The sequence below is a fragment of the Eschrichtius robustus genome, chromosome 18 (assembly GCF_028021215.1).
Source record: "Eschrichtius robustus isolate mEscRob2 chromosome 18, mEscRob2.pri, whole genome shotgun sequence".
In the NCBI taxonomy this organism is placed as follows: domain Eukaryota; kingdom Metazoa; phylum Chordata; class Mammalia; order Artiodactyla; family Eschrichtiidae; genus Eschrichtius; species Eschrichtius robustus.
In genome coordinates, this window is record NC_090841.1 from 21492503 (window position 1) to 21507275 (window position 14773).

The 14773-nt window shown below is 43.5% G+C and overlaps 1 protein-coding gene across 1 annotated transcript in view; it reads left to right on the forward strand.

Moving 5' to 3' along the window:
• LCP1 (lymphocyte cytosolic protein 1) overlaps positions 1-14264 on the forward strand; it is a 37778-nt gene extending 23514 nt beyond the window's left edge. The window contains exons 13-15 of the mRNA XM_068526429.1: positions 6149-6272; positions 9553-9677; positions 12425-14264. Of these exons, the coding sequence (XP_068382530.1) occupies positions 6149-6272; positions 9553-9677; positions 12425-12557 (382 nt within the window). The 3' untranslated portion in view covers positions 12558-14264. The remainder of the gene's footprint in view (positions 1-6148; positions 6273-9552; positions 9678-12424) is intronic.
• The last annotated feature ends 509 nt before the right edge of the window (positions 14265-14773 follow it).

The following is a 14773-nucleotide window of genomic DNA, read 5'->3' on the forward strand; positions in this document are numbered from 1 at the left end:
GATGCTCCCTATATCATGAGATTTTTCCACTCTGATTGGTGGGAACCAAATGTATGCCAGCCCTATGTGAACTCCAAGGATTGTTCTGCCCATTCATTTCTGAAAGTTCTTTTCCCAGCCTCTGGTAATTTCCTCACATGAATGCTCCAAGTAGCACTCAGCTGAACACTTGAGGCAAACCCTCTGAAGATCTCTGGAGCTCTCTTTCTAGATGGCTGTCCTCTCCAGGCAGCTCTCTTCTCTCTGCTATTCTCCCCCCACACATTCTACCACCCTGGCTTCCTTGAGTTCTCAACCCTGTCCGCTTGGCTCAGGGTCACTGTCATGCTCTGTTGGAGTTCTCTCTCCCTGCACTGCAGCCTGGAAACTCTCCATGCAATAATCCGGGACAATCTCAGGGTTTACCACATTTGTTTTCCTTCTCTCAGGGACCACTGTTTTGTGCTTCCTGTCGTCCAATGTCTGAACAACATCGTTTCATATTTTTTCATTGTGTTTTATGTGTTTAAGGCGGAAAGGTAAACTGATCCCTGTTATTCCATCATGACCAAAAGCAGAATTTCCTGCTACTTCCTTAACAGAGAACTTTAGATACCTTTTAGAGTCAAACATAAGATCGATTAATGTGAGAGCTATGTGGCCATATTATTTAAGCAATAGTAGAATATAATAAGATACAAATGGAAAATAAATGGTGAGAAAAGTAAACAATTTTTGGTACAAAAGCATGAGTCTGGGAAGAATTCTAGACAGCAAATCTGTAAGCATGATCTGGTTTACTTTTACATGCTTTGCTCTTTCCCCCTTTACTGATAGCTCTGACCAGGCAGAAGCCTTCCGTTCCTTAATTAGAACCTATGTTAGTATGACTTAATTCATTTTTCTACCTGGAAGGAAGCCCAAGAAACCATATGTCACATTACATTATGTCTAACAAGGTAATGGCAGAGACAAGGGTTTGTCCCTAAGCACTGCCGCTTTATTCCCAGGCCACTGTCTGCAGATCCTAATATTTATAATGGTCCTTGGAGTAGTCATGTCAGTGTCTCCAGGTGATGTAGGGTGATCAGAAATGATCATAATCAATTTAACTACCTGATTCACATTTGCTTTATCAAGTATAATGCTCCATTACTCCTTTCTCAACTGGGATCTCGTTAATGACTGAAGGCCGATGTCATAAGTCTTCTCTGGCACAGAAAACTCCAGAGCTAAAGCAACTTTAGCCTCTATTTTACTGCATGTATCTAGAACATCACTGAAAGTTCCTAAGGGCCGTTCTCACTGGTGTATTTTCAGAAACGATTTCTGAACTACTCTCTATTTTCTTTCACATGTGTTTTTTTTTTTTTTTTTTTTAATATTTATTTATTTATTTATTTATGGCTGTGTTGGGTCTTCGTTTCTGTGCGAGGGCTTTCTCTAGTTGCGGCGAGCGGGGGCCGCTCTTCATCGCGGTGCGCGGGCCTCTCACTATCGCGGCCTCTCTTGTTGTGGAGCACAGGCTCCAGATGCGCAGGCTCAGTAATTGTGGCTCACGGGCTTAGTCGCTCCGCGGCATGTGGGATCTTCCCAGACCAGGGCTCGAACCCGTGTCCCCTGCATCGGCAGGCAGATTCTCAACTACTGCGCCACCAGGGAAGCCCTCACATGTGTTTTTAATTCTTAACAGACTGGCTTTTGGTACTGATTGCTTTAAAAACCAAAGCAACAGTCTTTTTAGTTGCAACAGTTAAATTGACTCATGGGTTTGAAGATGAAATTATCTTTGATATTTTCTATTTTAGTGACTTAAAAAGAAAACTCAGTCCAACTCTATTCTATTTTGAATTTCATAATATCTGAAAATCACCTTGTAATATGATCTTCGTTCTGGAAGTTTTATAAAAATGTGACCCAACATCGTAGTTTAAGGCTAGTATATATATGATAAGGGCTAGTTTGCTGCTGTGTCTCTACCTGGTAAATAAGTCATATTTCTCATGAGTCTTTACTATATAAGAATTGTGCCTATAAGAAAATGGACAGAGAAATACATTACTGTGAAAGGCGATGAAATGACTGATAATTATGTAAATGCCACCAGCAGGGTATTTTTTTTTTTCTCTGTGTGCCACACATGAACAGATCTAATAAATTTAGAGCCAGTTCTAGCTGGACTTTATTTCATTGGATTTCACAGATGTGCTAATTTGGTCGTTTATCTGGACAATAAATGGCATGCCATTTTTCCCTCTAAAAACAAATGAAAGCTTAAACCTCCCTTTCCCCTTGAGTAGCCTGGAAATCGTTCTCAGATTGGAAAGCTGGCAAATTGCACGTGTCTAAGTTTGGAGACAAAAGCCTGAGGCAAGTAGGCCACCGGCAGACAGCCACAACAGTTAGACCCCAACAGATGAATCAAGAGTGTGAGGCAGGCAAAGGAGGGAATTCTCCCCAGATCAAACAGGCTGTGGCTGGTGAACTGGGGATAGGTCCTTGAAAAACAAAACACTGAGGTATGTCCCTCTGGGTCACATGTTAAATAAATAACACAAGTGTTTGATGGCAGGAAAGCACACAAGTCATAATCACAGCCCCTCCAGCTCCACACCCCATCCATCGTCTGTGGTTGGATGAGGCCCTGGCTTAAGCTGGAGCTCATGGGGCCATTGCATTTTGACAGAGGGCTTCTCAGCACCGCGTGGTGTGCAAACACCAGGGATACTGGGATCTTGTCTGGAGGGTTCCATTTAATAATAGCACAGTCCCCCCAAAACATGTTTCATGATAAGGAGTGATTATCTCACAAGGGAAATCCCAGGAAGACACAAGCCAAATTGATTTTTGTTTTCAATTTTGAATCTACATTCGGTGCTTCATGGACTTTCTAGACTGGAGTCTCCAACCTAAATTTGTGCCTTTCTTCCCTTTGTTTTCCTGATGTCCTTACAAGCAGGTGTCTGATTCCGTTTAAACCTCCGCATCTCCCTTGAGGTGGCAGGACAACTGTGTGCTCACTAGCACGGTGTGCCACCACAAGGGGCTCTTCTCAGACCCCTGAATGCAGTCAGCTGCCTCCAGGATATTCTGCGTCTCAGTTTCCCTGTCCCTTTGTGGCCTTTTGTATTTGCATGAATAGACTTTTGTATAAAGGTGAGCTTCTCCTCTGCACCATTTTCTTCCCTCACTCAAGGAGTGGCTTGAAGGCACCGCTCCTGTCCACTGGAGAGAGTCAACAAAGCAGGCTGGGCCTCCTGGCAAAGGGAAGTGAGAGTTCGGTCCTGAGATGAGTGAGGCTGCTGGAAGATTAAACCTAGTCTGTTTCTCAGGTTATTTATGGACGTGACCTGATGAAACAAACACTAACCCACCATCTCTTAATGAGTGGACTAGGCAGAAATTCTTACGTGGTATAGTAAATGCTGGTAACTTCATGCACATGCTGTTAGGAAACAAGCCGGTTATGACATAAATGATATGATCAAACCTCAGGCCTTTTTCCAAACTAGTCATATTTTGAAAATCTAACTGGAACTTATCCCTTTTGTACTCGTTACTCCTTAGCATTTTGGTCCCATCTCTGGGCCCAGACTAAGCATTTCTCAATTTGACTTTCTCCTTGCTCTTCCTGGGAGAAAGTCATTCTGTTCGTTTCATCTACTACTCTACTCTTTCATTTGCTAGATGCCCAGTATGTACTGGGCACTCTGCTAACCCCTGAAAGCACTGAGATGAATATGGTCTATGGACTCTGTCCAAGGGCACGAGGTAGGCAGAGAGACATGCATATCAACTCCATCCAAAGCTCTGGGAAACAGGTTGGAAGCAAGTGTAGCAATAATGATTAATATACGGCATGGGTCAGAAAAATGATGCTTGAACTGGGACTTGTTCTCAGGATTAGAAATTCACTAGAGAGGAAGGCCATCCAAGGCAGAGCGCGCATCTGAGTCATGGAAGCAGGAGGCAGGAGGACGCATGGTGCGGTCGGCGAGCTGCCGATGGTTCTGTGCAGCGGGAAGAACATGAGTGTGTGTGACCATAAAGCCTTGAAGAAGGAGGGGAAGGAGGAAATGAGAGAGGCGCTGAAAAGGGACACTCAGGTCAAATTGTGAAAGGACTCGTGTGCCATTCTAAGGAATTTGATCTGTGTTCTTTGGGCCTCGGAGAGTTACTTTAAGTGACATGACCGGAACAGTAGTTTAGAAAAGGCAGAATGAAGAGGAACCAGCTGATGTGAGGAAGTCTGGGGAGGTGTCATTGAGAGGACTTGGATGCCAGATTGGTCCACGTGATTTTATTGTTTTGATAAAGAAAAGTTGCAGAAACCCTTTTCCTCCCCATCGCCAGTGATAGTAAAGCGCTTTCACCTGAAGGAAGCAGGGCATTGCTCCTATTTCCGAGATTACACTTGGAAACCACGTGGGAGACCGTGGAAGATCTGTGTTTAGCACAGAAGCAGTAACTGGAGGAAGATACCCGATGGATTATGTAATGAGCAAAACCCTGGGCACCCAAGTGGAGGGTGACCTCATTTAGGGAGGCCCTCCAGACAGGACTCAATGGCAGGATACTTGAGTTTCATTTTGGACAACACACACTGAAATTCTAGTCTTTCGTGGGTAATTGGACTCTCCCCCCCTTACAAGACTGAACCGTGAGGCCAGCAGACCTGCCCACCTGCTCTACTGCTTGGCTCTCTCCCTGTGTTTACCCTTTGAGAGAGATTAGCTTGGGGAGTGGTGAGTCTTCTCTGCTCCATGGAATTTTAAGAGCTTGAAGCATCTTCTTAATGTTTCCCCTGCAAAACCCACTTCTCATAACAGTATGTATCTAAGGCAATTCTTACCCTCAAACTAGAGATTAACTAGAGATTAATGTGTATTCCCAATATTTCTACTTCTGTGATACACAGAGGAAACTCTTTTATACTTTTTCTTTATTATGTTGGCTGCCTGGGCTTTGAGGTATAGCTGATTTACAATGTTGTGTTAGTTTCTCCTGTACAGCAAAGTGACTCAGTTATATATATATATATATATATATATATATATATATATATACACATATACATATATATATACATATATATATATATACATATATATATATACACACATTCTTTTTCATATTCTTTTCCATTATGGTTTATCACAGGATATTGAATATAGTTCCCTGTGCTATACAGTCGGACCTTGTTGTTTATCCATTCTATATATAATAGTTTGCATCTCCTAACCCCAAACTCCCAATCCATCCCTCGGCCACCCTCTTCCCCCTTGGCAACCACAAGTCTGTTCTCTATGTCTGAGAGTCTGTTTCTGTTTCATAGATACGTTCATTTGTGTCATATTTTAGATTCTGCACATAAGTGATATCATATGATATTTGTCTTTCTCTGTCTGACTTACTTCACTTAGTATGATAATCTCTAAGTCCATCCATGTTGCTGCAAATGGCATTATTTCATTCTTTTTATGGCTGAGTAATATTCCATTGTATATATGCCATATCTTTATCCATTCATCTGTCGATGGACATTTAGGTTGTTTCCATGTCTTGGCTAATGTGAATAATGCTGCTATGAACATTGGGGTACATGTAGCTTTTTGAATTATAGTTTTTTTCTGGATATATGTGCTTGGGCTTTTCTAACATTGAATTGTTCCTTGATTTTCATAGTTCCTTTAAGAAAAGCGTCACTGGTTCAAATCCTTTATTTCATTTTCCTTTCCCTGCTTCTCTTCTGCTTTCTCTCTGTACAATGACCGTGGTATTCGCTCTGCAACTCACTCTAAGTATAAAGTTCTATTTTGTTATTCTAAAAGGAACTAATGTCATTACATATTCTTTTTTCCTCGGATGTAATGGTGTTCAGGCCATCTTCTGTGACAGGAAAAACAAAAAACTTTTCTATGCTGGCGACTCTCTGTGAATAGTGAATTCTTTTTTTAAAAATCTTTATTGGAGTATAGTTGATTTAAAATGTTGTGTTACTTTCTGCTGTACAGCAAAGTGAATCACTTATACACATACATATACCCACTCTTTTTGAGATTATTTTCTCATACAGGTCATTACAGAGTATTGAATACAGTTCTCTGTGCTATACAATAGTGAATTCTTTAGCAACTTTTCTCCAGCAATCATTCTTGATTTTGTTCAGGTACACACTGAATATTCTTGAAGAACTTGGAGGTGGGCAGAAGGTCAACGATGACACTATTGTCAACTGGGTGAATGAAACATTGAAGGAAGCGGAGAAAAGTTCATCCATCTCCAGTTTCAAGGTAACCTGCTTGTCTCCTGCTCGCGGCCACCTGACCTTTATGCTTATCTTTATTGCTTCCACTCTGTTTTCAAGAGTGACCTTCAGTGTGAGGTCTTTGAGGTTCCCCCTCCCGTTTTGATTTTGCTTGAATGACCCACTATTGTTTTGACGTTCATAGGCCATTTCATTGACAAATTTCTTGTCGTTTTCTCCCGTAATAATTAATTTTAAAAAACCAATCGTTTTTTACACCGGATTTTAGACGTTTTTCTTCCAAAATAACGTAAAATATAATGTTTTTTAAATGTGCATAGCTCCATGGTTCAGATTGTTAACGTAATGAGGGTGAAATGTAAAATGCTAAAAGATGTCCCATGGGATGTTTTTTTTTGAAAAAAAGCAGTTGTTTACTTGTATCCAAATCCCATTTTTATTAATAACAGCATGATATTTTATTACATTTCTTCACTCATGTTTTATACATTAGCTGGATCCTTCCTCAAGGGCCCTGCGCACTTGATCGACAGTATAATGTCTGCATCATATCTTAACTACATTTTCCTGGCTTAAAGGTCAAGATGGCGGGGAGGGACCCCTTCAGAGTTATATTAACAGGGCGGGTGAGGCAGTTCGTCATGCTATCAATCCTCTGCTTCAAAATCAAGAAAAAAATGAAAATCTCTCCCCTCCCAGAAGGGGCAGAAGGTATATCTCTAGGCTGGGCTCTACCAGGAGTGCCCAGTAGCTGTGAGCTCAGCACAGGAAACGGCCAGCTCTGTCCCGCCTCTGCTTACCATCCGTTTGGTCTGGAGGTCGAAGTGGAGGCTGGTGACAGACGTGAGCAAGTCCTTCCAGGAGGAGATTTGGGAAGGCGGTGGCGAACAGTACAGTAGAGGGGTGCTTGAGGATGGAGCGCGGTCTGAGCACTAGGGGCTCCTTGTTTGTAACAGGGGGCTCGTCATTTCCTCTTCACAGACATCATGAAGACAGCTTTACCATTTTCCTGATCTTTTTCTCTTTTTGGCTGCTTCGGGCGGCATGCGAGATCTTAGTTCCCCGACCTGGGATCCCACCCGCGGCCCCTGCAGTGGAAGCGTGGAGTCTTAACCACTGAAGCACCAGGGAAGTCCCACCATTTTCCTGATTTTATAGTGAGGAAACTGGGGGCTCATTTAACTCCTGAGGTTACAGCTAGTAATTGCAGGTGGTGTCCATCAGGGAGGGGAAAGCACCTTTCACCTGCGAGGTGAGGTTATAGAGCGGCGGGTATCCATAGGTCACTTGATGACCATGGCTATGAAGTGAAGAGCCCCGGGCGTGCGTCTCTCTGTAAAACAGCTGCCGCTTTACAGGAATGCATCCCATTTCATTACCCAGCAGCTTCTGGGGTGATCCTGTGGGGATTCACTCTTGGGAATGTTTGACAATTTTTTGCTCCTTGTGATGCTCTGGGCTAATTTTCTCCTGTCTTCTCACTGAGTCATTGCGGAATTGATTAGGTCAAAAGGACCACAAAAGGAAAATGTCAAATTAGCCCCACACTGCTTTTAAGTGAAACCCTTCAAAAACTGAGCACAGCGCACCCCGATTAACCATTGCAGAAACAGTCCTGGGCCCTCCTCGCCTATGAACGCTGCCAGCTGCTGGCCGTCTCGCTGCCTGTCAGCCCACCAAGACTGTGGGAAGAAAGTAGGAAAGAAGGTGAAACTCAAATCTCTCCATTTTGCTTCCATTGTGCTTCTTTACCAAAAAATTCTATGGAGATAGAAGCTCAGGCTAATGGTGGAAATTAGATTACGATTATATGTATATTGATCTTAATTTTGTGGTAGTTCTTACATAACCCAGAAGTAAATAAAAATGGACCCATTCTATTTTTTAAAATAGTATTCTACCTCTACAGAGGGCCAGTGCTGGAGACCTAGCATCTTGCGGGGGTCCTGTATCTTGTTTCTTGGTTAGAATTGATTCTGATTTGGACCCGCAAGGTATGAGGTGTTTGGACTTGACTGTGCTCAGATGGTGACACACAGTTGCCTCGGCATGTCTGTACTCACAGGTGCAGAGTTTTGTGCATTTACACCTTAAAAGCATTCACAGGGAGTTCCCAGGTGGCGCATTGGTTAAGAATCTGCCTGCCAACACAGGGGACACAGGTTCGATCCCTGGTCTGGGAAGATCCCACATGCCGCGGAGCAACTAAGCCTGTGCTCCACAGCTGCTGAGCCTGCGCTCTAGAGCCCGCAAGCCACAACTACTGAGCCCGCGAGCCACAACTACTGAGCCTGCGTGCCTAGAGCCCGTGCTCCGCAACAAGAGAAGCCACCACAAGGAGAAGCCCGCGCACCACAACGAAGAGCGGCCCCCGCTCGCTGCAACTAGAGAAAGCCCGCGCGCAGCAACGAAGACCCAACGCAGCCAAAAATAAATAAATAATGTTCCTTTAAAAAAAAAAAATCAGGTAGAACCTTTAAAAAAAAAAAGCATTCACAGCTTTGCGTGTGTCCATCAAACTGTTTACAGACGCCAAAGAAAGAGCCCAAGATTTTAAGTCAGAATACCTGGGTTCAGATCCCAGCCCCACCACTTATTAGCAAGCCACTTAACCTCAGAAACTCCCTTTGCTTGCTGTAAATTAAGATTAGATGCCTCCATCCAAGCCTTGTGGCAATAAGTGAGATTACCTATAAAAAGTGCTGAGCAAACTGTGAGACGCCAATGGATATTAGTTGCAGTCATTGCATTTGATCACATAATTGCTGTCACTGTCTACCTGGACCTGTGGACCCTTTTCTTTCCCTAAGGTCCCCAGGAGAGGAGCATTCACTGAATCCCGCCCAACTGAGCCCACATCACTCTCCCTGCCTGTCACCTCTGGGATGTCCCCTGAAAATGAAGCGGGGCTCCTCTTAATGTCTTTAGTCTCTCTTTTCTGATGGTTTCTTTTTCAAATCATCCCTTCCTCTACTAATAACCAGTACTTGAATGAAACATACTATATATCAACCTCTCTGCTTTTCTCTAGTTGCTCTAACTTCCTTCCATTCACTATTGGGGAATGACTCCCTGCCTGTTGGCAGACAGTGGATTTCCTCCACTTAGTGAACCACCAGGAAGCTACTAGTGATGCCCCTACAGAAATGAACACTGGTTTGAAACACCATGTGCGACACTGTGGCATTTCCCACACCAGGATGTATATATTCGTATTGAAGAGGAAAGAACCACTCACTTTCCTTGAGCCAAACAGAAGTAACTTGGGAGCATATTGTTAAAGCCCATGCTTTCTCTCTCTGCAGGACCCAAAGATTAGTACAAGTCTGCCCGTCCTGGATCTCATTGATGCCATTCAACCAGGTTCCATTAACTATGACCTCCTGAAGACAGAAAACCTGAACGATGAAGAGAAACTCAACAATGCAAAGTACGTAAATAAACCTGAGGTCAGGGAGGAAAGGATGAGCCGGCATCTGGGCAGCTGTGAACTCTAGTGCCTGTGCCTTCGTGCAAACACTTTTAGGTTCACTGTTGATGCTTTTTCTTCTCATGACTTACTGTGTCCCATCTTCATTATTTTCAATACTGGGCAATAGCAGTTTAAGGCTCCAGGTGTTAGAGGGAACAAGACAAAGACGATTGATAACAATTGAAACAATTGAAATTGAAAACAGTTGACTTCTGATTGATAAGCAAGCCTGTAATTTCATAAAACCAACTTCCTAATCATAATCTATGGGAGGCTTCCTGAATAGAGTTTGTACACAGTGCGTGCAAATATAAACATTCTATTTGTGAATATCTGTGGATATGCATGGGCAGGGGTGGGGTTCAAGACCAGAGTCTTCACCAGCTTGAGAGCAACTGCCATTTGCTTTACTTGTAGAATGAGAGTCAGCAGAACCCAAATTTGGTCTGTTGTCAGCTTTTATAAATCAGGTTTTATTTACATAGTTTCTATAGCTCTTTCCCTGATACAATAGCAGAGTTGAATAGTTGTGACAAAGCCCACAGAGTCTGAAATATTTGCTATCTGGTCTTTATGGAAAGCTTGCCTTCCTAGAGAGGTGCCTTTCTACCCTAGAGAGGTGCCTTTCTCAGAGCAGGCTGTATTAGTTCCTAGGTCTGTCATAACAAAATACCACAAACAAGGTGACTTCAAACAACAGAAATTTCTTCTCTCACTGTTGTGGAGGCTAGAAGTCAAGGATCAAGGTGTCGGCAGGGTTGGTTCCTCCTGAGGGCTTTGATGGAGAATCTGTCCCACACCTCCCTCATCCTTGGGCTTATAGATGCACCACTCCAGTCTCCACCCCTGTCTTCACATGGCCTTCCTTGTGTTTCTGTGACTTCACGTAGCTGTCGTCTCTGTGTGTGTGTATGTCTGTGTCTCTTCTCCCTCTCTTATAAGGACATCAATCATACTGGATTAGGGCTCCAACCTACCCCAGCATGACCTCATCTTAACTAACTATACCTTAAGTAACACTTTTTCCAAATAACATCACCATCTGAGGTACCAGGGGTTAGGGCTTCTGCATACGTTTTTGGGGGGGGCAGTATTCAACCCATAACACAAGTCCAGGGTTAATGAATGACTAGTGCCCAGCAGCCCTGCTGTGTATCTAATCCCAGCAGCGCCCTTCTCTCTGTGCCCAGTTTGGGAAAGTGGGGACGTGTGTTCCTGGTATGCTGATGTTTAGCACAATCTAATGGAGAGAAGAGAAATAATTCAACAGCAGTTACAGTAGAGTGTGAGGGATGGTATGGAAGGAGGATCCCAGGGTGCTGTGGAGGGGGCAGGAAGGGAACTGAAGCTCTACCAAATAACATCTAAGCTGGGACGGATTGAAAGGACAAGTAAGAAGGAGCTGGACGGGTGAAAGAGCTAAGAAGAATATTCCAGCAGAGGGAAGAACATGGACGAAGACCCAGAAATTTAAAAAAAAAAAAAAAAAAGGCCTTGAAGCTATAGATGTTCAAGAGGGATGTGATTAAGTTTAAGGAACTCGCCCAGGTTTTACAATTATCAAGTGGTTCAACTGAAATTCAAAGTCTGACTTCAGAGCCCAGGCTCCTAAGCACTGTCCTGTAAGGGCAAGATACAAAATTACTTAGAAAAATGGGTAAAAAGAATTATATAGACTCCTAAAGGTGGCTATGCTGACAGGATTGTGCACGGTTTGTTTGGTTTTTGAAGCTCTATTTTCTAACTTTTTAATAATTTTTCCTCTATTTTATAATGGAAAAATTAATTTTATTTCATTAATAATTAATATAGAGGAAGTGATTGAGATATGGACAAGGAAAAAGAATGGGGATGCTCTGGCCCGATACTCTTAAATTAATTTGATCAATAAAGTAAGAGTAAAGTTATTTCAGGAGCGCAAAGGGAGTAATGGGGCTTTGGGTGGAATGGAGAATCACTGGAGTAGCCACTGCAAGAAGTTACTAGATAATGAATGAGGAGAAGAAAAGAACTGCCAGGTAATAGGGTGGGCTCATTTGAAAATAGACTACAACTAATAAAAATTATCTTCATATAACTATAAACAGAGCAAAAATATTCTGCTACAGCTATGGTAATCTTACATGAAAATGTGTAATATAAAACTCTGGTTATTCTACTATTATAGTATCATAAATAAATACACATACATGGAGGCGAGAATTAGAATGGAACAAGGAAGAAAGGAGTTGATGGGTAAGGTCGCGGTATTACAGATGCGTTTCCCCTTTTTTCTGCCTTGTAAAAATGTTTCTGTAGTTGAAATGGTGTCTACAGACTTTCCCTAGCACACACTCTCGTTCAGTTCTATGACTTTCTCTGCCACTGTACAGCCCAAGCGAATAAGCGTGCTAGAGGCACCAAAAGTGGTGCTAGCTAGGAAACTCTCTAAGGACAAATAATAAATTTGCTAATTATCACGAGGCTGGACAGCAAGTTTGACGGAGTCAGGAGCTTTGTCAGGCCAGCATTTGCCCTCAAATCTCGGGAGGAACCCAGTGATTGGCTCCAGCCATACCAGGAATGAGCTCTGTATAGTAGATAGTTTATAGTGCCGAGTAGAGAGTATATAGTATAGATTATATAGAATGACCGTAACTATGATCCTCAGGGGTCCCCTTCATACTTGCTTAGGCTCCCCTCATTCTTCCTCTTTTCTCTTTTAGGTATGCCATCTCTATGGCCCGAAAAATTGGAGCAAGAGTGTATGCCCTTCCAGAAGACTTGGTTGAAGTGAACCCCAAGATGGTCATGACAGTGTTTGCTTGCCTCATGGGGAAAGGAATGAAGAGGGTGTAAGGCCCAGCGGGCGAGACTGGAGGCGCACATGCGTTTCTGACTGCTCAGCACCAGGTGCTCCCAGGAAACACGGGGACAAGTCAAACCATTCCAACGTTTTCAACTTGGTGACATTCTACAAGGTTCCAAACAAAATGTGCATCTGTTCAGCCAAGTAGCCTTCGTGTATTTAACAAAAAGTGCTTTATTCTTTGCAAAAGACCCAGTCTCTTACAAATTTTTTTCTTTATTATTGAATTGATTGCTTTGCAAATCTAGAGACAAAAAGAACTTATTTTCCAGGCACCCTTTCTGCTTTTGCCACTATAGTCAAGTATAGAAGCTGCAGTGTTGTTAATTTTAACATGATCTTTCAAACCAGCTTAAATCGACTGCTTTCTTGTTTAGGGTGAGAACCGGGAGGGGAGAATCATCAAACCAGCCCTAAAACCGGCTTCTGGAGGCCAGCGTTTGGTCTGTTACGAGCCTCCTTCGTGTAGCCCTTCTGCACCCTGTCTCCCTGTGACTTTGCTCTCCACTCTCTCAGAACTCTGCCTTCTCTGTGGCCGACCTCTGCCGGCCGTCCTCCTCTTGGGGCCATTTGGATCATCTGTCAAATCAGTCAGGCTGTTGGGATCTCCAAGAGTCTCTGGTAAACTGAAGACCTAAGACTCATCATCAGAGCCTCTTCTCAGAACTAGGGTCCCAAATGTCATCAGATTTTATTTTTTCAGCCAATAGGAAGCCCTCTGTTTTTAACCCTATGATTTGGGCTCTGACCAGATCTAACATCTTGAATACTGTGCCTTCAAATAGATTCTTACTTAACTCTTGGTGGAAGGTTCTATCCAAGGAGGGTGTCATTGAGCAGCAAGACACTAGGGGGCAGTGCAGAGCCATAACAAAGCATCTGTTCTTGGGTGCTGCCTCTCCGTGTATTTAGCTCTGTGTGTTAGATCTAGTTATTGTGGTATGGCTGAATATCTGGTGACTGGGAACCATCTTGCTCTGATTTCATTTGCTCTTAGATCATAGTGCACGTGATTGCTGCCAGGCCATAGGACCGACGTTTACTTTTTTGGTACCCTCAAGCTCCCAGGGGCCATATGTGCCAATGACCAGTGACCCCCACCTCACCCCCGTACCCCAACACACACAGAGACACTCACACACACACACACACACACACACACTCACATACACACATACCTAGCCAGGTGTCAAGCTGGGTAATAACTGGCTGCATTGCTTTGCAAAGAGCTAATGACTGGATAGTTAAAAGAATTCCAAAATAAAACCAGAGGAACAGTGTGAATTTGAGCAGTTCTAATAGACTATGCAATTTCCTTGAAAATTTACCAAAGGCTAAATAGCAACCGAGCACCGGGCACCAACACTAGACCCCCCTCTATCGTGCTGGAAGGGCTCATCAATGAGGTATCTTCTTTAGGGGTGGTATGTAGTGGAACTTAGCCATTTTTCAAAGCAATTGAAATGCATCGCCCCAGATCTGCTCCACGGCAGTGGGCTCAGGAAGCCGACATGTTGGCTTCTCCCGGCCCATAACCTGTGTTTCTGCTGCATCTGAATGCAAAGTGGCTGGCTTTGTCTTAATCTGCACTTCATGTAGCCTCAGACAATTCTCCCCCATCTGCCTCCAGGAAGAATGTTACTGCCTTAAAGGACAATGAAGATAAAGTAATGTTCAAGTTCTCTCCAAATAAAATGTTCCCTGTATTGGACGTCTTCTGAAGGTTTCGTAAGAGTGTACTCTAACTTATTCATTCATTCAGCCAACACGCACTGAGGGCTGAAATGTGCCAGGCACTGTGCACGGTTTTGGGAAAACACCTGTAAATAAGACAGGCATTGCGCTCAGCTGATCAGGAAAGACTGATGATAAACAACTCCACTGACAGCTGTGATGAGTGATTGATGCGGGCAGGGTGAGACAGGCTTACAACAGAGGAAGCCATCTAAGGAGAAATATTTTAGCTGAAAGCTGAAGAAGTTGGAGGGAGTTGGACGAAGAAGAGGCTAAAATGAAAGGTTTAAGACACAAAATCTCAGACACACATTGAACCCAGTGATGAACAAAAGCCAGACTTGGGAATTGGTGTGAAACGGCTTCTAGAATGATTCGAGGAGGAATCTTTAGGGCTGGCGGTGCCTGGCGGTCTCCTCTCGAGCCTGGCTGGGCCTCACTTTGGCTGGCACGGGGTGGGAGGCAAGGTGTT